Genomic DNA, 25,245 nt, shown 5'->3' with positions numbered 1-25,245 from the left:
CAGACTATGCTGGACTGGGCCAGGATTCCCCATGGCTGGGGAGCTGCTTGGGAAAAAGTCATGACATAGAAAAGCAGAAAAGAATGCTTGTTCTTTGTGTGCAGCATGATATGACAGTCTTTTATAGATCTATATAAAGTTATATTACTGTGTCCATCAGTGCATTTTCACAATGAAAAATTCAACAAAAATTCAGAAAAGTATTTAAAGATCTCAGAATTTTGTGACCCTTTATGTTTATATATATTTGTCATAAAGTTTCTTTTTGTGTAATTGTTTGACCGCATTATAACTTACCTTGTTAGGTGACAATTCTATATGTAACAGATCTTTCTAACCAATTTGCACCATAATTCAGAGTATAATTTCTACATGAAAGAATGAGCAAAATATAAAGAATTATCTTATGAATGTGATGCATAAATAGGAATTTTTTAAAGATTTGTTTTTTTCAGGTTTGTGAATGTTTTCAGATTCTATTCACATTTGAGGCCAGAAAACAACAAAAAAAAGGAAACCAATCCAAAATTAGCACTGACACCCTTTTCTGGTTTTCATACTTGTGATGATGTCTTGTAACAAGGTATATTGGCAACAGAAAATGAGAGAAAGCAACAAGAAAGGAGACAAAGATAAAAAGAGTATTTTCTTATTTTAAAAGTTAGCCATTAATTAAACAATTAAAGGAATACTGATGTTAGGTGGGAATGCTCTGTACTCCTGATTTTTTCTCTATAGTATTATGTTCCTGGCCTCTTTGCCCTTTAATGTGTTCTCCCCAGAGGCACTGGAATTAATTATCTGTATTGTAAATTTGGAAAAGAATAAATTGGGCATAAGCTTGTAGGAATGAGCTGCCTCACAAGTAACAGGCATTCTCCTCTGCTTCTCTATGTCATGAATCTTTCCCAAGCAGTTCCCCAATAGTGCAGAATCCTGGCCCAGTACAGTATAGTCTGGGGCAGGGTAGGTAACTCTAATTCTGTTGTTTAATTAAAAAGCTCTTTTGACTCTCAAACTAAGCTCCTTTCTCCAACTTAGTTTTTATTAGTAACAGAGGTAATATTTTGATACATATTTTACTTCTTGTTGATACAGGGGTGAGAAAGAATGCTACAACTTATTAGGCCCCCTCAAAAACTCTAATAATTTGTAGTATTTAATCATAGCTATTTAAATTATTTATAGTTAATAAAAAGTATACTTGAAAATAATAAAAAGCTAGTTTAGGATATTTTACTCTTTTTTTTCACTGTGTATTTAAAGCTCATATATTCAAACGTTTCAAGATGGCAATGTTTTTCTAAAATTATCTTGTAATCATATTATTAATGGATAACATTGCAATCTAGTTAATATAACTCTAATCATAAATAAATTATATATATATATATATATATTTAATCCTCTACAATACTTACAAACGAAGGAAGAAAACTACAGTTATTGAACCTTGTGTACCAGGCACTAAATCACATATCAGAGATAAATATGATAACGTTACTGACCATGAGAAGCTTACAGTGGACCAGACATGCAGATAATTTCCATACAACATTGTCAGTGCCAAGAGACTATGCCGAGTGCTGAGGAAACAAAAAGGAGAGGCACTTTGCTGGCCTGGAAGTAGAGTGGGCAGTTTTTTGGGGTTTTTTTGCGGTACACGGGCCTCTCACTGCTGTGGCCTCTCCCGGACGCGCAGGCTCAGCGGCCATGGCTCACGGGCCCAGCCGCTCCGTGGCATGTGGGATCTTCCCAGACCGGGGCACGAACCCGCGTCCCCTGCATCGGCAGGCGGACTCTCAACCACTGCGCCACCAGGGAAGCCCCAAGTGGGCAGTTTTATAAGGCTTCCTGTAGAAAATGCCTGGGAGCTAAAGGGTAAGTAGTAAGAAATGACCTTATTAAGAAAGGATGGAGACAGGTAGGGTTTGGGGCATAGGAGAGAATTAGTAACAGAGGAAGGGTCTGTGGACAGTCACAGAGAAATGATACAGAACAGTATGTGCCCTTTAGGTATCAGGAATCATCCTTGGTATTTATAACACCTTATAACAATATTCGAAATAGGTATATTAATCAATATTTTACATATGAGGAAACTGAGGCTAGTGTCAGAACTGGGATTGAAACACTGATCTGATGCCAAAGTTCCTTCCTTTATTACCATTCAGCTTCCTACCCAGCACTGTAAGTCCATTGACCTGAATAGTTGCTCAATTTAATACTGATGCATTTCAAAGAATTTTAACAATTATGATCATATTACAAGAGAGCATTTTAATCAACATTAAGTTTCCCTGAACAATGCAAATTAATATTTTTATTAGAACTTCAAGACAAAGAAGAACATTCTTTAACTCTTCAAGAAGAAAATCCTATTGTTTGTACTAATAAAACACTAGAGAAAGCAAATCAGGAAAGGAGAGCAGATAATGTCATTGAAATTCAAGCATCAGGTATGCATTATGCTTTTTTAAATACATTCAAATTAAGTAAATTTGAAAGCCCTTTCCTGGGTATCTAGGACACACCTTATTTTCCATGTAATTTTCTTCACTTGTTTCAGATATTTCTTCATTCCAGTCCTACTTTCAGGTTATTTCCAAACCTGGAGTGCCTTATTCACTGCCTCTGCCCCTCCCTCCCCATCGCCCTATTCCAGTCCACTAAGTGTTATTTCTTCCTTCATTTAAACTGCTGCTTCCCTACATGCATCAGAGAACAGCAAACTGCAACTCCTCACTCAGACTTTTCTTCCCAGCCTGGAAAAATGAACTGTTGATGGTTGCCCTCTCTGTTCTCTTACCCACCTTCAGGGTGGTGTAAATAAGTTATTATTGATTCCTATACCAATTAAAATTATTTGTTCTGCTGTAAAGAAAAATATTCTTTTCATTGACCCCTTAAGAACATCATGCTCACTATTAAAATCGATAAGGAAATATGACACTAGTTCTTGAACATCATTTCATTCTTTTGGCTAAATTTCATTTATGACCTTTAGATGACAATGCAGATCTTTAAATATTGATATTCTAGTGAAAACTAAAAACAATTTGTCATTGTTATAAATGTGTTCATCTTAAGGTTGTAAGCTAATAGTGGAGGGAGAAGAAAAAAATTGTGATTCTCTTCCTCATACTTGCCCTGCCAAATTAGTCACTGAATAAATCATGTCTAATAAACAAGATAACCATAAAATTATATTAATTCTACAGAGGGTTTTTTTTGTTGTGTTTTTACTAGTTTATTTAGAATAAATATCCTAAAATAAGCCTCTATAGAATCTAATGATTTTTAACTCAGAAAAGAATTTGGATAGAGTTCAGGTTTCCATGAAGTAACATGTATGATTGATTTGTCAAAAAGAACTTACCATCCTTATAAAAACACTGCCTTTAATGCTTTTATTTTTGCAGATAGCCAGTGCCAAGCATACTGTCTCCTAGAAGCAGCAGCTTCTCCTATCTTAAAAAAACTTGTATGCCTCTGTACTCTTCCTGCTGCTAACTGGAAATTTGACACTGTCATTTTTGACCAAACAAGGTTCCTCTTAAAACAACAAGAAAAAGTAATAAGTGATGCTATTCACCAAGGTGAGTACAAATAAAAGTCACATTATTTTAAAGGATATAAATTTATGGATTATTAGAAAATGCAGAAATTAGTCATAGATGGAGGCATAACTGTAATTCAGCATATGACACCCACAGACCAATGCTGGAAAATCAGCTAAGCAAGGATAAAAAGGTAAGAAATACAAGTGTCGCCTGCTTTTCATGTTTGCTTTATGTCACTTTGATTTTATGAAGACCTACATTAATATCTGTTTTCACTAACTGAAAGAAATCAAAGAGGATTTTCGTTTTTATGAAAAAAGGTATTTGCTTCTTTACTCCATTTCAGCTTACAAAAGGTTTCATAGGAACTCTATATTTTCAGATAGTGGGGGAAACCCGTATCATCTGGCATTGCGTCTCAGTAAAGCTCCTAGTTGACATATATATTACTTGACAGATTCCTATTGCAGAAACCAAATTAACCCTATTACTGTTAGCATCTGAACCACTTAGGTCCCCCCCAAATAGGTGGGGGGAGGTCAAAACGTAAATTGATTAAAGTCAATCCTGGACTTTTGCTTCTGGCCAAAATGGAGTAACAGGGATTGAATTTACCCTCCTTCCAGAAATAACAACAACAAACAAACAAAAAGACAAAATAGACAAAACCAGTTTTTAAGATCCTAGACATCAGGCAACGAAGCACAATGATTGCTGAGAGATGGGAGACAAGTGAGGTGAGCCCTACCATTGCCCTAGCTTACTGCCTTGAAAGAAATGCCAGGCCATGGCACAGGGAGAGGTACCAGAGGCAGAGCTCAGTGGACAATCTGAGTTGAAGAAGCAGAGCTAAGAGTCCAGGGAGACCAAGGCAACTAAAGTTCAAAGGATAGAAGGTTAGGGGCTTCCCTGGTGGCACAGTGGTTAAGAATCTGCCTGCCAATGCAGGGGACATGGGTTTGAGCCCTGGTCTGGGAAGATCCCACATGCCGTGGAACAACTAAGTCCGTGTGCCACAACTACTGAGCCTGAGCTCTAGAGCCTGCAAGCCACAACTACTGTGCCCACGAGCCACAACTACTGAGCCCGCGTGCTACAACTAATGAAGCCTGTGCACCTAGAGCCCGTGCTCTGCAATAAGAAAAGCCACTGCGATGAGAAGCCTGCACACCGCAGTGAAGAGTAGCCCCTGCTCGCCACAACCAGAGAAAGCCCACGCACAGCAATGAAGACCCAATGCAGCTAAAAATAAATAAATTTTTTAAAAAAGATAGAATGTTAGAGAGCAGAGAGCTTCACAAGGAGAGTCCTAGAAATTTGCAGAGAGTCTCCCTGAAGTATTCAGCAGAGTACTGATCCAAGAGTATATGCGAGGACAATAGCCAAAACATAGAAACAACCTAAATGCCCACTGACAGATGAATGGATAAAGAAGATGTGGTACATATATACAATCGAATACTACTCAGCCATAAAAAAAGAATGAAATAACGCCATTTGCAGCAACATGGATGGACCTAGAGATTATCATACTAAGTAAAGTAAGTCAGACAGAGAAAGACAAACACCACAGGATATCACTTATATGTAGAACCTAAAAGATAACACAAATGAACTTATCTATGAAACAGAAACAGACTCACAGACATAGAGAACAGTCTTGTGGCTGCCAAGGGGGTGGGGTGGGGGAAGGATGGATTAGGAATTTGGGATTAGCAGATGCAAACTATAATATAGAGAATGGGTAAACAACAAGGTCCTAGTGTATAGCACAGGAAACTATATTCAATATCCTGTGATAAACCATAATGGAAAAGAATATGGAAAAAAAAAGAACAGCCATCTCAAAAAAAATAAATGTATATGTGAGGAACTAACCTACAAAAGGTTGGGAAACAAACCATCTGAAAGGATTAGAGGGAATAGTACTCTGAATTCACACGGGGCAGGAAATAATGTCTGTTCCCACCAGCCAGACTAGAAAAACTCATAGTTCATGGAGTATTGATCACCATACTTAGAGAAGTCTTGTCTCAATAGTAGGGAATAATTATCCCTAGATTTAGCACTGCTCTGGACCTGCCTAAAAAAATCATAAAAGCAAGACTCAAAGTTATCAAACTATTTCCAAGGAACTTAACTGCATCCCAGAACAAAGCTTAAGACTATTTATATGAATACAGAAATATTTAGCACTAACAAGGTAAAATTCACAATGTTTGACACCTGATCAAAGATTGTCAAGCATAACAAGAGACAGGAAAACACAGCCCATAAGGAGAATAATCAATCAAAACAAACTCAGAGCTGACAAAGATGTTAGAATTATCAGAGAGGACACTGAAACTTATTATAACTGTATTCCATACATTCAATAAGCTAGAGACATAAAAGAGATGCAAATCGTAGTTTTAGAGAATAAACTACAATGCATGAGATGAAAAATACACTGGATGGAGTTAATGGCAGATTAAATATTGCAGAAGAAAAGACTAGCTAACTTGTAAGCATAGCAATAGAAACTATCTAAAATAAAACTCAGGTGGATAAAAGAATAAAAAAGAAGGAAAGAAAAGAGCATAGTGGGCTGTGAAACAACTTCAAATAGCCTTATATACTAGCATTAGAGTTCTCAAAGGAGAGGCAAAAGGGGGTAAACAGATAAAATATTTGAAGAAATAATGACTGAAATCTTGCCAAACTCAGTGAAAACTACAAACCCACAGATCCAAGAAACTCAATGAACCCTAAGCACAAGAAGCATAATAAAGCTACCCCAAGGCATATTATAATCAAGTTGCTCAAAACCAGTGATAAAGAGAAAATTGTAGGAGCAGCCAGAAGGAAAAAAATATATGCTGCAAAAGAGAAACAATGACAAGGTTGACGTCAAGTTTCTTGTCAGAAATAGTGCAAGTGATGTTGAGCATTCTTTCATGTGTTAGAAGAAATGCAAATCGAAACTACAATGAGATATCATCTCACACCGGTCAGAATGGCCATCATCAAAAAATCTAGAAACAATAAATGCTGGAGAAGGTGTGGAGAAAAGGGAACACTCTTGCACTGCTGGTGGGAATGTGAATTGGTACAGCCACTATGGAGAACAGTATGGAGGTTCCTTAAAAAACTACAAATAGAACTACCATATGACCTAGCAATCCCACTACTGGGCATATACCCTGAGAAAACCATAATTCAAAAAGAGTCATGTACCAGAATGTTCATTGCAGCACTATTTACAATAGCCAGGAGATGGAAGCAATCTAAGTGTCCATCAACAGATGAGTGGATAAAGAAGATGTGGCACATATATACAATGGAATATTACCCAGCCATAAAAAGAAACGAAACTGAGTTATTTGTAGTGAGGTGGATGGACCTAGAGTCTGTCATACAGAGTGAAGTAAGTCAGAAAGAGAAAGACAAATACTGTATGCTAACACATATATATGGAATCTAAGGGGGAAAAAGGTCATGAAGAACCTAGGGGTAAGACGGGAATAAAGACACAGACCTACTAGAGAATGGACTTGAGGATATGGGGAGGGGGAAGGGTAAGCTGTGACAAAGTGAGAGAGTGGCATGGACATATATACACTACCAAATGTAAAATAGATAGCTAGTGGGAAGCAGCCGCATAGCACAGGGAGATCAGCTCGGTGCTTTGTGACCATCTAGAGGGGTGGGATAGGGAGTGTGGGAGGGAGGGAGACACAAGAGGGAAGAGATATGGGAACATATGTATATGTATAACTGATTCACTTTGTTATAAAGCAGAAACTAACACACCATTGTAAAGCAATTATACTCCAATAAAGATGTTTAAAAAAATAAAAATTAAAAAAAATAAATAGTGCAAGTGAAAAGAAGGTGGAATAACATCTTTAAAATACCTGAAAGAAAAAACCACCAACCTATTCTGTACTAGGCAAAAATACATTACAAAAACAAAGGGGAAATAGAGGTGTTTTCAGACATACAAAAGCTGAAAGAATTCATCGGCTGCGGATCTGCACTGTAAGAAATGTTCTCCTAAAGACAGAGGAAAATGATACCAAATTTGGTTTCTCTGCTCTCTTCTTTTCCCTTCCTGGTCATGATTGACTTGTTAACACAAGTCCTTCCAGGGGCTGGAGGTACTACCCATAACTGGTTTTTCTGTTGCTCCTTGATTCCCAGTGACCACTGATTATTTGCTTTGATCTTCATTGCTTAAATCAATAGTTTTCATACTTTTTTTTAACATCTTTATTGGAGTATAATTGCTTTACAATGGTGTGTTAGTTTCTGCTTTATAATAAATTAGGCCTGGAATCCGGTCTTCGTGGCCCCACTTTTGCATGCAGTAAAATCCAATCTATCATCTTCAATAAGCTTGCAACTACATGGAACGTATTAATTAGATAATTGTCTTGTATATAAGTACCTCTTTTGTTTGAGTCATATCTTTGGACAAATATTCCTAGGTGTCTACCTCCATTTCAATGTATTGCTTTACGTTATGATCCTCCACCTTTATCTAAACCAGTTGGCAAGTTATGAGTTTAATTTTCTTCTTGTTTCATAACTGGGAATCATTGTCCTTCTTCCCACCAAGAGTAGAAATAATTGAACATTCTTTGGAAGCAGCAAAGTATGAACTCTGAGGTCAGCTGTAGGGGTTGGAATGCCATCTCCATCATTTATGCACAAATTGACCTTGGGCAGTTACCTAACCTCGTTAAGACTGTTTTCTCATCCATAAAATCAAGATCATAGTAAACTTGTCTGATAGGGTTATTGTTAGAGATTCAATGAAATAAACAGATTATATACAGCTTGGCACATAGTAAGCACTCAATAATAAATGTTATCTATTATTGTTAAGCATTCTGATATATATTCTAAAATTCTAATGTATATTCTGTCTTTAAATATGTTTTTGCTTACCTAGGTAAAAATGTTGAAAGAGAAATGACATTCAAGTATGCTGCCCTCTTACACCTTTTGGTGACAATTAGAGATGTCCTTTTAACATGTAGCTTGGACACAGCATTGGGTTGGTGTGAAAATTTTTTATTTCCCCTTTTCTTCCTATTGAAATATTTTGTCTGAAATAACGTTTACTTTTCTGAAAAAGATGCACTTTGTAAGAAATTATGTAGTTTTTTCCTGCATTAAACATTATATATATAGACGTAATTATCATGGAGTATATATTTTATTCTCCTTATATTCATTAAAAGAAATTTTCTGTAACAACAATCATCACCTAGAAAAATAGGTGTAAGATTCTTTATTCTAGGCCTGAATTACAGGCTCCTAATGGCCTTAAGGGATTTGACTGTGTAATCATTATTATGCACTGCATTTTTTTAAACATCTTTATTGGAGTATAATTGCTTTACAGTGGTGTGTTAGTTTCTGCTGTATAACAAAGTGAATCAGCTATACATATACATATATCCCCATATCTCCTCCCTCTTGCATCTCCCTCCCACCCTCCCTATCCCACCGTTCTAGGTGGTCACAAAGCACCGAGCTGATCTCCCTGTGCTATGTGGCTGCTTCCCACTAGCTATCTATTTTACATTTGGTAGTATATATATGTCCGTGCCACTCTCTCACTTCGTCCCAGCTTACCCTTCCCCCTCCCCATGTCCTCAAGTCCATTCTCTACATCTGCGTCTTTATTCCTGTCCTGCCCCTAGGTTCATCAGAACCATTTTTTTTTTCAGATTCCATATATATGTGTTAGCATGCTGTATTTGTTTTTCTCTTTCTGACTTACTTCACTCTGTGTGACAGTCTCTAGGTCCATCTACCTTGCTACAAATAACTCAATTTCGTTTCTTTTTATTATGCACTGCTTTTTAATGTAAGATGACACTTTGACATATACATTTTAGGTCCTCATTGAATATCTGTGTCTTTGAATCTTTGCTAGATGCAATATAGCTATATAGCAAGATCTTCTGTAATTTCTTTTTTAGTTGTGCATGTAAGTTAGGATATGAATTACTTAAGTATTAAAAATGAAACTATTTTGAATGTATTGAAAATTTTTAAGATTTTGGAAATTTTTTCTAAACTATTAAAATCCTGAAAGTATCTGTCTTACTGCATTACTGTTTTAGGCCCCTTATTGCAGGTTGTTTAGACTTGTTTAGTAATGGTATCTTTTTAGGATTATGTTTTATAATTTAAAGTTTCTAGAACCCATTATATACAAAGTGAAAATATTTTTTCTCTGATCTGTGACGCAGACATTTTTTCTTATCTGTGACTCAGACAAATATTATTTCTCTAATCCAAGGTTTGGATAAGTACTGGGCAGCAGCGCGTTACAACTGTACTCCCTCTACATCACTGGGAGTTGTAATACTTGGCCAAGTATTATATTAGTATTACCTGGCCAGGTATTGTAACTAAGTTACAGCTACCTTTAGAAAGCCCAACATGGTGCTTTTCCTTTCTTCTCCAATTAAAGCATTTGAGTGCTGATGCTGGATCAAGTTGTCTTGTCTCCATTCCCAGACAACTATAGCCCTAGTTTACAGTATCTGTAGCTAGTATAATGGTGTAGTGTCACATGCTTCTGTTCAGTCACCTGTCTTCATTATAATTTTCAGCTGCCATAGAAGATTGTCAGTCCTACCAACAACTAAGCTAACTATAAAAGCATAATAGTAAGGCAGAATGTCAGAATCTAGAATATTTGGACTTCCAGGGAGAGTACAGTTGTGACTCACTCGTGCTCAATACTTATCAAAATCTTGCATTAGAGAAATAATATTTATGGAGAATTGCTTAAAGTATATTTACCTTTAAGTACTCTATATTTTACCCTAGGATTAAGTGAGACCATTGAGAGCTATATACTTGAACTGAACTGTTTCTGTTCCTCAAAGAAATGCTTTTACTAAAGCAAACTTTGGCATTACTATTTGGCTACCTTGAGGAATACTTATAAAAGTAAAATCCTTGTTGGAAAACATAACTTCTTAAGCCCTAGGTACCAAGCCATAATGAGTAACCTTGCTGCCTTGGACACTTTTAGTAGAAGGCTTTCTCACTCCTCTAAACCTCTCAAAATCAAAGAGCAAGTTAGGTTGTCCTCCTTTCTTTCTCTGTGAATAGTGACAGAGGAAGAAAGGTCCATGTGGGTCTGACTGCCTACCCTGGACCCAGAATTCTGTATTTTCTCCCAGCTTCCAATTTGCTTCTTCTCCCAAACTAGCAAGGTAATTAGTTTCAAGGTTAAAAGTATAGAGTTTCACTTCTGGGCTTTAACCCAGAAATAAATTCAGTATTGTGTAATGGGTACTGTAGTAGAGATACATAGTAATGGCACAAAGGATGGTGACTGTTACCCTTTCAAGCTGAATTTTTTTTTAAATAAGTAGGAGTTCGCCAAGTAAATAAAATATGAAAGGGTATTGTAGGCAGAATTAAGAGCCCAGAAGAATGACTTAGTGGGTGTATGACAAACAGTTCCATGTGGCTAAATTGAGGAGTACAAGGTGGAAAGCAAAGAGAGCTAAGCCTGAAGAAGTAAGAAAGCCAAATCATGAAAAGCCTTTTAAGCTACACAAAAGAGTTCAGTCACTACTCTGTAAATGATAGGGAGCCACTGAAACAGGGAAGCTACTGGATTAGGTTTGTCTTTCAGAAGGTTACGTCTAATGGCAGTATGGAGAATCAGTGGGAAGTTTGGAGATTAGTAAGCAGAAAGAACATAAGTCAGTCTCTAAATTGCCCATCATTCTAGCTGTATTAATATAAAATTATAATTAATATGTACATAGTATAAAAATATGAACATTAACTTTTTGATTTATTATTGTATTTATTGTCCAGATATTCATTGAATACCCGATCTACATAAGTTACTCTACCAGGTGCTCTACTTCAGTAATTCACAAAATTCACTGTGCAGTAGAATCACTGGGAGAAGTTTTACACATAGGAATCCCTGGGACTCAATCTAGATTTCTTGAATTTGAACCTTCAAGGATAGGTCTCAGGATTCTGTGTTTAAAATTGCTTTTAGTGAGTCTGAATTTAGGCACTGCTGTTTTAGCAGCTACATAAATTAATTATGCTTAAATATCATGGATTATGAGAGCTTATAGAGTAGTGAGGTTGTTAAGTTGTATACATAAATAACCAGAAATCAAGTGCAAAGCTGTATCGATAGCATACCAAGAAAATCTCAGTGAAATGCATTACCACAGGACTTGCATGTAAGTGTAGATTCTAGGGTTTAGGAAGAAGGCAATAGCATTTAACAAGCCAGAAGGCAGGAAAGGATGAGAAATACTCAGAGAATATGTAGAGTATATCCAGTTATATTGGTATTATGTAGTTTAAAAATAGACATTTGCTACATATTTCTCAGCTTCACTTAAATTTAAGGTTTTCATTAGTTTCTATCTTTGATCAAAATCAGAAAAGTAGTAAAGGGAAATTTAACTGTCTCTGCTCTGACCCTTATTTCCTTTTAGGTTTTTACCATGCAGTTTCTAAAAGAACAAAAAGACATGCATTTTTTCCCACTTTTGTTTTTAACAGGATATTTGTCAAATGCAAAAGATATCTACAAAAGTATTTTAGGCTCCTATTTGGATGACATTTGGCGACAACTGGAGATTGTACAGTTTATTAGGGAAAAAAAGCCTGAAACCAGCTATAAGATACAAGAATTGCAATGTCAGATACTAAATTGGATGCAAAGTGGACAGCAAATTAAGGTAAGTACTGAAATAAAGCAGATAACAGCAATCAGCTTATATAAGAATTGGATGTAAGATAAATTTTTGCATTTAATTTGAAATTATGAAATAGTGTAGTATATACTATTTGGTCCCTTGACAGTTTTCTCCTTAAGTAAGTTAACAGGACAGAATCAGACCCAGAGAAAGGATCATTGGCATCATTATTTATATGTCTTGGATTTTTTTAATACTTTAATTTTTATTATACATAGTTTTCTGTGGATTAATCCTTTAAATCTCAAAAATTTTGTTTTCTACTCGTAAGTTCATGAACACATACCAACAATAGAACTACAATAATTAATTTTTAGATATTGAGCCAGAATCTCATTTATATAATTCTAAAAAAAAAGCACTTGTTTATTTCTTGGATTATGTTGGAAATTTTTTGCCCATTCTACATCAAGCATTGAACAAAGTTTGCATAAGTAAAGATTTAAGGGAAAATACTTTAAAAAATATTTTCAAGCAGAAAAGCATCTCAAAATCTTTACACTAAATCTGGAAACAAATTTGGCCTTTTTCTTCATTTTCCTCTGTCCCTGCTGGGGATATTCTTATCCCTAACTCTATGGTTACTTGGGTAACTTGCCTGTCATTAAAACAAATTAAATCAGTCAGTAAGAAATTTAAAATTGGGGAGTGATGTCAGCATCATGGCAGGAAGAGATGCTCTCTCGGCTCTCCCCTTCAATCTGCAACCAGGAAAACATCCACAACTCAACAAAGGGGCCTTTGCCTAACACCAGGACACTGGAGAGTTCCACCCATCTGTACCTGTAAAGATAGGTGGAATGGAACCCATAGAAGAGGCAGAACTGGAGGATCAGCATAGGCAGTGCCTGCAATTTTGGACCCTGGGCTGTAGCAGCTGAACCCCAGTCCAGAGAACCCAGTAGCAGCGAGGGCGGCATTCCACATGACCCCGGCCTCCCACTTGCACTGGTACCCACAGCCACAGATAGCTGGAGCAGCCGTGGCACGAGGCCCGTGACCCTGTCCCTCCAGCTCAGAGCCACCCACAGCTCTGGCGCCCCACCCTCCATCAGCAGTGGGTGAGCCCAGAAACCCAAGAACACCAGAAAAGGAACGGCACACATGACCCCAGTTCCTCCTCCCAGCCTTCCTGCTCCTCCTGCAGTGGCAGAGCCTGTGACTCAGGGATCCCAAATGAGACCACCATCCTAGTACTCAGGCAGTGACATAAATAACACCAGAAACAGCAAGGCACCAACAACCCCAGAGGCACAAGCAGTGACAACAAATGCTTTGGATGACCCCTCTGACATAGACATGGAGGGTAGAAAGTGCCAATACTCAAACACAACCAGAGGCAGCGCAGGTAAGAGAAAACAATGTGCTATAGTGCCACCTACTGGAAAGTAAGAGAAAGGCTTCTATTTACAATGGAGAAAAGACAGCCTCTTCAGTAAGTGGTGCTGGGAAAACTGGACAGCTATATGCTAAAGAATGAAACTAGAACATTTCCTAACACCATACACAAAAATAAATTTAAAATGGATTAAAGACCTAAATGTAAGGCCGGATACTGTAAAACTCTTAGAGGAAAACATAGGCAGAACACTCTTTGACATAAATCTCAGCAAGATCTTTTTTGATCCACCTCCTAGACTAATGAAAATAAAAACAAAAATAAACAAATGGGATCTAATTAAACTTAAAAGCTTTTACACAGCAAAGGAAACCATAAACAAAACAAAAAGACAACCCTTAAAATGGGAGAAAATATTTGCAAATGAAGCAGCCGACAAGAGATTAATCTCCAAAATATACAAATAGCTCATGCAACTCAATATCAAAAAAAAAACAACCCAATCAAAAAATGAGCAGAAGATATAAATAGACATTTCTCCAAATAAGACATACAGATAGCCAAAAGGCACATGAAAAGATGTTCAACATCACTAATTAGGGACTTCCCTGGTAGTCCAGTGGTAAAGAATCCACCTTACAATGCAAGGGACACAGGTTCAAAGCCTGGTCAGGGAACTAAGATCCCACATGCTGCGGGGCAGCTAAGCCCGTGTGCCACAACTACTGAGCTCACACAACTCAGCTAGAGAGCCTGCAGGCCCCAAATTACAGACCCCACGCACTCTGGAACCCGTGGGCCACAACTTGAGAAGAGAAAACTAGCAAGAAGCCCATGCACTGCAACGAAGAGCCCAAAGTGCTGCAACTAAGACCCAATGCAGCCAAAAATAAAATAAATAAATAAATAAATAATAAATAAGTCTTTTAAAAATTCACTAATTATTAGAGAAATGCAGATCAAAACTACAATGAGGTATCACCTCACACGGGTCAGAATGGCCATGATCAAAAGATCTACAGGGCTTCCCTGGTGGCGCAGTGGTTGAGAGTCCGCCTGCCGATGGAGGGGACACAGGTTCGTGCCCCGGTCCGGGAAGATCCTACATGCTGCGGAGCAGCTAGGCCCGTGAGCCATGGCCGCTGAGCCTGTGCGTCCGGAGCCTGTGCTCTGCAAAGGGAGAGGCCACAACAGTGAGAGGCCCGTGTACCCCCCCCCAAAAAAAAGATCTACAAACAGTAAATGCTGGAGAGGGTGTGGAGAAAAGGGAACCCTCCTACACTGTTGGTGGGAATGTAAAGGGGTACAGCCAGTATGGAGAACAGTATGGAGGTTCCTTAAAAAACTAAAAATAGAACTACCATACGACCCAGCAATCCCACTCCTGGGCATATACCCAGAGAAAACCATAATTCGAAAAGATACATGCACCCCAGTGTTCATTGCAATGCTATTTACAGTAGCCAGGACATGGAAGCAATCTAAATGTCCATCAACAGAGGAATAGATAAAGAAGATTTGGCACATATATACAATGGAATATTACTCAGCCATAAAAAAGAACAAAATAATGCCACTTGTAGCAACATGGATGGACCTAGAGATTGTCGTTCTGAGTGAAGTAAGTCAAACACATAAAGACAAATATATGATACCACTTATACGTGGAATCTAAAAAAATGGTATAAATGAACTTAGTTACAAAACAAATAGAGTCACAGATGTAGAAAACAAACATGGTTAACAGGGGATAAGGGACGAGGGATAAATTAGAAGATTGGGATTGACATATACTCACTACTATATATAAAATAGGCAACTAATAATAACCTACTGTATAGCACAGGGAGCTCTACTCAATATGCTGTGATGGCCTATATGGGAAAAGAATCTAAAAAAAGAATGGATATATGTATATGTATAACTGATTCACTTTGCTGTATAACTGAAGCTAATACAACATTGTAAATCAAGTATACCTCAATGAAAATTTAAAAAACAAAGAAAGGAATAGAAAAGATGGTATGGAATTTGGAGCATGGCCAGGCCAGGAGTGTGATTTCTCTGGAATCCTCTGCCCCAGTCCCAGAGGATGCATTAGGTTTAATGCAGAAAAATGACTGACAAATTACTAGGTCACTGAGTATGAAATTTATATATTTTGCTTCTTGCTTTCACCCATCCAATAATTGTATCGACCTAAACAGTAAAGATATTGCTATTGTCTTCTTTATTGCAGCACCTCTGAAAAGGGAACTGCTGTGTCTCAGTAGATTTTTTTTGCCGGATAACTCTTTTCCTTGTGATAAATAAATCTCCTAACAGGGTCTTATGTTTTTTTAGAAAAAGAAAACGGCTTCTAGTTTATAACTTGTTGGTTCATTAAAATCAAGTAGAAAAAATTATTTTTACCTAAAGAAGAAAGGTGTTCGATACTTCAGATGTGTCAGCTGAGGAACAACTTATCCAGCACTATGAAGAACCACAGCAACACTGTATCACAAAAACAAAATGACAATTCATCAGAAATCAAACTTAAAGTCATGGAATATTGCAATCTAACTGATAGAGAATTCAAAATAGCTGTCATGAAGAAACAACAAGCTACAAGAAAACTCAGAAAGGCAGTTCAATGAGCTCAGGAATAAAATTAATGAACAGAAGGAATACTTTACCAAAGAGACTGAAACTAAAAAAGAACCAAACAGAAATTCTGAAGCTGAAGAGCTCAATAAATGAGATTGAGAATTCATTAGAAAGCACTGGAAATAGAGAAGACCATATGGAAGAAAGAATTATTGAGCTCAAATTTAGAAATCTAGAGATGGTACAGGTAGAAGAGGAAAAAGAATTAAGATATAAAAAAGGGGGAAATTTTATGAGCGTTATCTGACTCTTTTAGGAAGGGCAACATTAGGGTAATGGTTATCCCAGAAGAAGAAGAAACAGAGAAGGTAGCAGAGAGTTTATTTAAAGAAATAACAGCTGAGGACTTCGCAAACCTGGGGGAGGAACTGGATATACAAGTCTATGAAGCTACAAGAACACCTAATCACCTCAATGCAAAAAGATCTTCTCCAAGACACTGTCAAAAGTCAATGAAAGGGCTTCCCTGGTGGCGCAGTGGTTGAGAGTCCGCCTGCCAATGCAGGGGACGCAGGTTCGTGCCCCGGTCCAGGAAGATCCCACATGCCGCGGAGCAGCTAGGCCCGTGAGCCATGGCCGCTGAGCCTGCGCGTCTGGAGCCTGTGCTTCGCAACGGGAGAGGCCACAGCAGTGAGAGACCCACGTACCGAAAAAAAAAAAAGTCAATGAAAAAGAATTTTAAATGCAGTCAGTGAAAAAAGGATGCAACCTACAAAGGAATCCCTATTAGCAGTTTCTCAGCAGAAACTCAACAGGCCAGGAGGGAGTGGAATGACATTCTCAAAATACTGAAAGATAAAAACTGTCATCCAAGAATACTCTAGCCAACAAAGTTATCATTTAGATACGAAGGAGAAATAAGGGCTTTCCCAGACAAACAAAAGCTGAGGGATTTTTATCAACACTAGACCTGCCTTATAAGAAATGTTGAAAGGAGCTCTGCTGCCAGAAAAAAAAGGCAAAAGTACACAAAACTTTAAGGTGATAAATAGATGAACAGAATCAGAAAATTGCAACTCTGTATCAGAATAGGTTTTTAAATACTTTATTACAACATAAAAGTTAAAGGGAGAAATATCAGGAAAAAAACAATAGCCACTTCAATTTGGTAACAAATGTAATATAAAAAGGGATAATTTGAGACAAGAAAAACATAAAAGGGGAAGAGGAAAAGAAGGGAACCCATATAGGCAAATGAAGATAAGATGCTATCAGCAGAAAAAGGACTACTTTATCTATGATACATTTCACACAAACCTCTTGGTAACCACCAAGCATAAATCTAAAACAGAGACACAAAACATAAAAAAAGAGGAAACTGAGAAAAACATCATAGAAAACTACCAAACCAAAATGGCAGACAGAAACACAGGAAAAGGAAACAATGGAGATATAGAACAACAAGAAAACAAAATATAGAATGGCAGTACTCAGTACTCATCTATCAATAATCACCCTAAGTGTAAATGGATTGGATTCACCAATCAAAAGACACAAAGTGACTGGATGGATTAAAAAACAAGAGCCAACTATATGCTGCCTCTGGGAGACTCGCTTCAGCTCTAAAGACAAACATAGGCTCAAAGTGAAGTGGTAGAAGATGATACGCCAAACAAACGACAGCCAAAAGAAAGCAGATGTAGCCATACTCATATCAGACAAAATACACGTTAAGCCAAAAAAAGGTAACGAGACAAGAAAGGACATTATATTCTGATAAAGGGGATAATTCATCAAAAAGACATAATAGTAAAACAAACAACAAAAAAAGACATAATAGTTAGTAATATCTATGCATCTAACATAGGACCACCAAAATATATAAAGCAATTATTAACAGACCTAAAGGGAGAAATTGGTGCAGCACAATAATAGGAGGTGACTTTAACACCCCACTTACATTAATAGATAGATCATCCAGACAGAAAGTCAACAAGGAAACAGTGGTCTTAAATGAAACATTAAACTGGATGGATTTGATAGATTGGTATAGGACATTCCATCCAAATGCAACAAAATACACATTCTTCTCAAGCACACATGGAACTTTCTCAGGGGTAAACTGTATGTTGGGACACAAAACAAGTCTCAATAAATTTAAGAAGATTGAAATCATATCAAGCATCTTTTCCGACCACAACACTATGAGACTATAAGAAGATAGCTGAAACTATCACAGATATGTGGAGACTGAACAACATGCTACTGAGCAACTATTGGGTCAATGAAGAAATCAAAGGAGAATTTTTAAAATACCTTAAGACAAATGAAAATGAAAATACGATATACCAAAATCTATGGGATGCAGCAAAAGCAGTACTAAGAGGGAAGTTTATATCAATACAAGCCTATCTCAAGAAACAAGAAAGTCTCAAATAAATCATCTAACCTTACACCTAAAGGAACTAGAAAAAAAAACAAATGAAGCCCAAAGTTAGTAGAAGGAAGGAAATAATAAAGATCAGAGCAAAAATAAATAAAATAGAGACTAAAAAGACAATAGAAGAGATCAGCGAAACTAAGATTTGGTTCTTTGAAAAGGTAAACAAAAATGACAAACCTTTAACCAGACTCACTAAGAAAAAAAAAGAGAAGGCTCTGATAAATAAAATTAGAAAATAAAGGAGAAAAATAACAATGGATACCACAAAAATACAAAGATTGTAAGAGAATATTCTGAATAGTTAGTTACCAACAAAGTGGACAACCTAGAAGAAATGAAGAAATTCTTAGAATCATGTAACCTTCCAAGACTGAATTATGAAGAAATGGAAAAATTGAATAGACCAATTTCTAGTAAAGAGATTAAAACAGTAATAAAAAAAAAACCTCCTAAAAAACAAAAGCCCAGAATCAGATGGCTTCACAAGTGAATTCTACCGAACATTCAAAGAAGAATTAATATCCATCCTTCTCAAACTCTTCCAAAATATTGAAGAGGAGGGAGCACTTTCTAACTCATTTTACAAGGCCAGCATTACCCTGATACCAAGTCCAGACAAAAACAATACAAAAAATATACATTACTGACCAATATCTCTGATGAATATAGATGCAAAAATCCTGAACAAAATATTAGCAAACCAAATACAATACATTAAAACGTTCATATAGCATTATCAAGTAGGATTTATTCCAGGGATGCAAAGATGGTTCAATATTCTCAAACCACCTTAGCAAAATGAAAGATAAAAAATATGGTCATCTCAATAGATGCAGAAAAAAGCATTTGACTAGATGCAACACCTATTTATGATAAAAAAAAACTCTCAATGAAATGGGTGTAGAAGGAGTGTATCTCAGCATGATAGAGGCCATATATGACAAACCCACAGCTAACATCATACTCAATGGTGAAAAGCTGAAAACTGTCCCTCTAAAATCAGGAACAAGACAAGGATGCCCACTCTCACCACTATTATTCAATATAGTATTAGAAATTATAGCCAGAGCAATTAAGTAGAAAAAGAAATAAAATGCATCCAAATTGGAAAGGAAAAAGTAAAACTGTCACTGTTGCAGATGACATGATTTTACGTGTAGAAAACCCTAAAGACTCCACCAAAAAACTATGAGAAATAACAAAACAAATACAGTAAAGTTGCAGGGTACAAAATCAACATATAAAAATCTATTGTGGGCTTCCCTGGTGGCACAGTGGTTGAGAGTCCACCTGCCGATGCAGGGGACATGGGTTCGTGCCCCGGTCCGGGAAGATCCCACATGCTGCAGAGCGGCTAGGCCTGTGAGCCATGGCCACTGAGCCTGCGCGTCCAGAGCCTGTGCTTTGCAACGGGAGAGGCCACAAAAGTGAGAGGCCAGCATAGCGCAAAAAAAAAAAAAAATCTATTGCATTTCTATATGCTAAAAATGAGCTAGCAGAAAGAGAAATTAAGAAAACAATCCCATTTACAATCACAACAAAAAGAACAAAAAATACCTAGGAATAAATTTAACCAAGGAGGTGAAAGACCTGTACACTGAAAACTATAAGATGTTGAAGGAAATTAAAGATGCAAATAAATGGAAAGATATTCCATGCTCATGGATTGGAAGAATTAACATTGTTGAAATGTCCATATTACCTAAAACAATCTACATATTCGATGCAATCCCTATCAAAATCCCAAGGACATTTTTCCACAGAAATAGAACAAAAAATCCTAAAATTTATATGGAACCACAAAAGACCATAACTAGCCAAAGCAATCCTGAGAAAAAAGAACAAAGCTGGAGGTACCACAGTCCCTGATTTCAAACTACATTACAAAGCTATAGTAATAAAAAGAGCATGGTATTGGCAGAAAAACAGATACATAGATCAGTGGAACAGAATTGAGAGCCCAGAAATAAACCCACACATATATGGACAATTAATTTACAACAAAGGAACAAAGAAGAAACAATAGAGAAAGGATAGTCTCTTCAATAAATGGTGTTGGGAAAACTGGACAGCCACATACAAAAAAAAAGTAGACCACTGTCTCACACCATACACATAAATCAACTCAAAATGGATTAAGGATTGGAATGTAAGACCTGAAACGATAAAACATAGACAGTACACTCTTTGACATCAGTCTGAGCAATATCTTTCTGGTTATGTCTCCTCAGGCAAGGGAAACAAAAGCAAAAATAAACAAATTGGACTGCATCAAACTATAAAGCTTCTGCACAGCAAAGAAAATCATCATCAAAATGAAGAGACAACTTATTGAATAGAAGATATTTGCAAATTATTATATTCAATAAGCTGTTAATATCCAAAAATATATAAAGAACTCATACTACTCAACAACAACTACAAAAAAATTTTAAAATGGGCAGAGGAGCTTCATAGACGTTTTCCCAAAAAAGACATACAGATGGCCAGTAGGCACATGAAGAGATGTTCAACATCACTAATTGTTAGGGAAATGCAAATCAAAACCACAATGAGATATCACATCACACCTATCATAATGGCTATTATCAAAAAGGCAAGAAATAATAAATATTGGTGAGGATTTGGAGAAAAGGGAACCCTCATACACTGTTGGTGGGAACATAAGTTGGTGCAGCCACTGTGGAAAACAGTATAGAGATGCCTCAAAAAATTAAGAATGGAACTCCCATATGAACCATCTACCCCACTTCCGGGTATTTGACCGAAGAATACAAAAACACTAGTTTGAAAAGATACACCCTTATGTTCATGCAGCATTATTTACAATAGCCAAGATACGGAAACAACCTATGGTTGATTTGTTATCTCCACCCTGCACGCCCCCAAAACTGTAATGGTAAGTAGGAAAGTATAGCAGCAAATCATTGGTTTTCTCCAGCAATTCAAACCTGCCTGGGTTAAATTTAACACTTACAGTACAGGCAGAGACAACTTATATATAGTCACCTATATTGGAATTCTTGAGGAATACTAAGAATGCCCTACTCCAAAATACTTTCCTCATTAATATTTGATCTTACCAGAATTTATTCCTTTGTGTTCAAGCACTGATATCTTTTGCAACACAAATATTTACTTTGCCACCTTATTGTCATTAGTTTCATGTAACCAATTAAGTTTGTTATTTTTGTCACTGTAGCAAAAGAATATGAAAAAGAATAATCATTCAGATATACATGTATATGAACTTCTTATTTTTGAACAGGTGCTGATTATAATAAGAATGGATTCAGATGGTGAAAAACATTTACTCATTAAAATCCTTAACAAAATAGAAGGTAGGGAGTTTTAAATTATGCTTCATTTGATAACAAATGCTTGAATATATAAAAATGTACTGATCTAACCAAGTTTTTAATTAAGATATGATTAACACACCATAAAATTCATACTTTAAAAATATATAATTCAGTGGGATCTAATCAGTTTTTAAATCAATGTGGACTATATTAGTCTGCAATATAAATATACTACAATGTACTTATATGTACATTATCATTACTGTTAATTATTATTACCAATTGACACCTTTTATTGTCTACTAATCGCTAATATTATGGACTACTTACAACTCTATGAATAGGTTTTATTAAGTCAGTTTTTACAAATGAAGAAACTAAAATTCATAAAAGTGATGTATCACGCCAAAATCACAGGTAGTAAGTGAGGGAATCAGGATTTGAACCTAAGTCTCTTTTGTTCCAGGGTCATTTTTCAACTCTTCTACCCACTGCTGCCCCCTCTGCCAACCCTTTCCACCTTGTGCTGTGGAACCCATTGCTAAGATGTAAACTTTTCTCCTTCTTCATCTCCTTGTCTTAAGTGAAACCCAACTTTCCCTAGATGATAATGCTTCCCCTGTATCCCTTTCATATAGAAGCTGATAATTTTCCCTCTCTATGTATAGGGATGAGAAGGCCATTTCTTTCATATTGCCATGTCATTCTCTACTACCCCACAATCATCCATGGACAGTTTTGCACCTGATTCATGGTACTCTCTTTATTCCTGGTCCTGCCATTATCCTAGGTGTCTTTAATGTGAATGACTCATTCAATACCCTGACCTTTTAGTTTCGTTGGCCTTCACAACAAATATGATATTCACTCCTTCACTTTGCTATCGACCTTGTGATAATACAGAACTGTCCTGCCTCTAAACTTTAAACTCTGATACATTGTTCTCTGTCTACAGCTACCTCTAGCTCTTTCATGATCTTCAGCATTCTAGAGATTGATAAATTGTCAACTCCTTTTTTCATTTTTTTCTCCTTCCAGAATTGGGGATGGCCATCACTTTAATCAGTCTTGTTCTTCTATTGTATTGATACCTTCCATTTAAACTTCAGCCCTCAATCAATCAAGATTTAATCTCTCTATTCCTACACCTGAGCTGCTGAGCATTACTGGAGAAAATCAGATAGATTGGTACCACTACAAAATCAGGTTCTCTGAACTTATAAGGGCTTTTAATAATTCTTAACAATCTTTCTATATGTTCTTAGTTCCCATTCCTATCATACTAATGGCTGTACCATAAGCCCGTACCATGCCACTCGTCCTCTCATTTTGAGAAGGGAATTATGCCTTCTAACGTCCTTTAGTCCAGTAATAATCCTCCTCAGTTTCATCTTTCCCACCATCTACAAACTTATATTTATTTCTTCTATTGTTTTATCTTTCCTCCTTTCTCTACAGAGGAGGTGAATCTCCACCCTTTGAGAACCAATCTATCACTTGTGCTGTGGATCCCATCTCTTCATGCAGTCTCAAACAGTTTGTTCCATCAGTTATTTCCCAGCCAGCCTTCTTCTCTAATGACTCTTTCTCTTAATCTTTAAGCCTTCCAGTCTTAAAAATAAAATAAAATAAAATATCACCCTCAACCTGTGTCAACCTTTATTTATTCTCTTCCCTCTATGAACTGCATCTTTTGTCATCTCCCAAAATATTTCTTTGCTCTAACCCTACCAAACTATTTATCTTGCTGTCTCCTATCTCCATGCCTTTACCCTTCCTGTTCCTGCTATCATAATGCTCTTCCCTCTTCTTTAGGAAGCTAACTCCTATACATCCTTTAAAAATTAGTTAAAACATTTGTTTAGGAAACCTTGATTTCAATACTTTCCCTCTCTACTCTCAGGGTATTATGTGCATCCTTCTAAGACACTTCTTACCATCCTGGGCTATAATAACTGATTATCTTGTCTGTTTTCCTCACTAAAATTTCAGCTTCTGGAAGGTAATGACCATGCCCTGATTTGTATCTCCAGCACCCACAAAAATGCCTGGAACATGGAAGGCACATCATAAAGATTTATTGAATAAATGAATAAGCTAATGAATACCTCCCTATATATCCTACTTAGACTAAGACTCGTGAGAAAGATTTAACTGAAATATATGCAAGTATTGTGACAAATATCTGCTACTCTGTGAAGTTAGTAAACTATTAAAACATATCAATAGTAATGTGAGAATGGAAAGCTCTTTTAAGCAGAGCCTTATACGGTGCTATTTCTTGACAATGTTATCATGTGCTAGAGTCCAAATTTTCAAGCTTGGATCTTATTATTTCGTTCAGTTTTCCAGTCCTGGGAAGATAAATTCATATTTACCAAATCACAAGATCCTTACTAGTACCAAAATGCTAGAGCAATACTTAACAATTGAGGAGCTGAAGCTGCCACAGTTGTCTAGACAATCAGGGTAATTGGAAACTTTTTTTTTTTAATTGGGGTATAGTTGCAATGTTGTGTTAGTTTCTGCTGTATTGCAAAGTGAATCAGCTATATGTATACATATATCCTCTCTTTTTTGGATTTCCTTCCCATTTAAGTCACCAAAGAGCACTGAGTAGAGTTCCCTGTGCTATACAGCAGGTTCTCATTAGTTATCTATTTTATACATAGTAGTGTATATTGCGCTGACCAATGTTAGCATTATAAAACAAAGGGGGATATATGTATATGTATAACTGATTGCTGTACACCTGAAACTAACACAACATTGTAAATCAGCTATACTCCAATAAAAATTCTAAAAAATAAATTTTAAAATATTAATAAGACAAAGGGATTTGGATAACCAAAGGAATATTTTTGTGAAGAAGCTGAGGAAATATTCCTGCCCCCAGAAAAGAATACTTAAACCTACTTAATGAGACACATTTTCCTTTGATGTCATGTAAGATATAGTGGCAAATTATTGCTGTATATATATTGGTTCTTATGTAGGCTTCATGCCGAACATTCCTATTTCTCTTGACATTTGAGATTATATCATTACTACTCTTATTGTTTTGTTTCAACAAGGTCTGCTGACACAAAAATATTGACTCTATATACTGAAAAATGTTTTTACTCTGTTTGTAACTGGCAACTATCCTCTGTATCTAGAAGCTAGGCCTTTTCTTTGTGTCTAGTGTTAGAAAATAAAGATGTGGTTCCATCGTTCCACGTGTTTGAAAGATCCTAGTAATGTGCTCAGCAAGTAATCT

General features: G+C 36.5%; 1 protein-coding gene across 2 annotated transcripts in view; it reads left to right on the top strand.

Moving 5' to 3' along the window:
* Positions 1-25,245, top strand: part of SHOC1 (shortage in chiasmata 1) — an 82,142-nt gene that overhangs the window by 34,572 nt on the left and 22,325 nt on the right. Inside the window, exons 11-15 of one of the 2 annotated variants that reach the window (XM_022579053.3) lie at positions 2,331-2,459; positions 3,423-3,599; positions 8,500-8,604; positions 12,120-12,298; positions 21,953-22,025. In XM_022579053.3, the coding sequence (XP_022434761.2) occupies positions 2,331-2,459; positions 3,423-3,599; positions 8,500-8,604; positions 12,120-12,298; positions 21,953-22,025 (663 nt within the window). The remainder of the gene's footprint in view (positions 1-2,330; positions 2,460-3,422; positions 3,600-8,499; positions 8,605-12,119; positions 12,299-21,952; positions 22,026-25,245) is intronic. The other variant, XM_089913584.1, reaches the window with a different exon arrangement.

Source organism: Delphinapterus leucas, chromosome 6, assembly GCF_059928025.1.
Source record: "Delphinapterus leucas isolate spDelLeu-1000000601 "Yukka" chromosome 6, BTC_Dleu_Yukka2, whole genome shotgun sequence".
Lineage (NCBI taxonomy): Eukaryota > Metazoa > Chordata > Mammalia > Artiodactyla > Monodontidae > Delphinapterus > Delphinapterus leucas.
The sequence above is the reverse complement of the archived record's forward strand: the minus strand, read 5'-3'. Positions and strand labels throughout refer to the sequence as shown.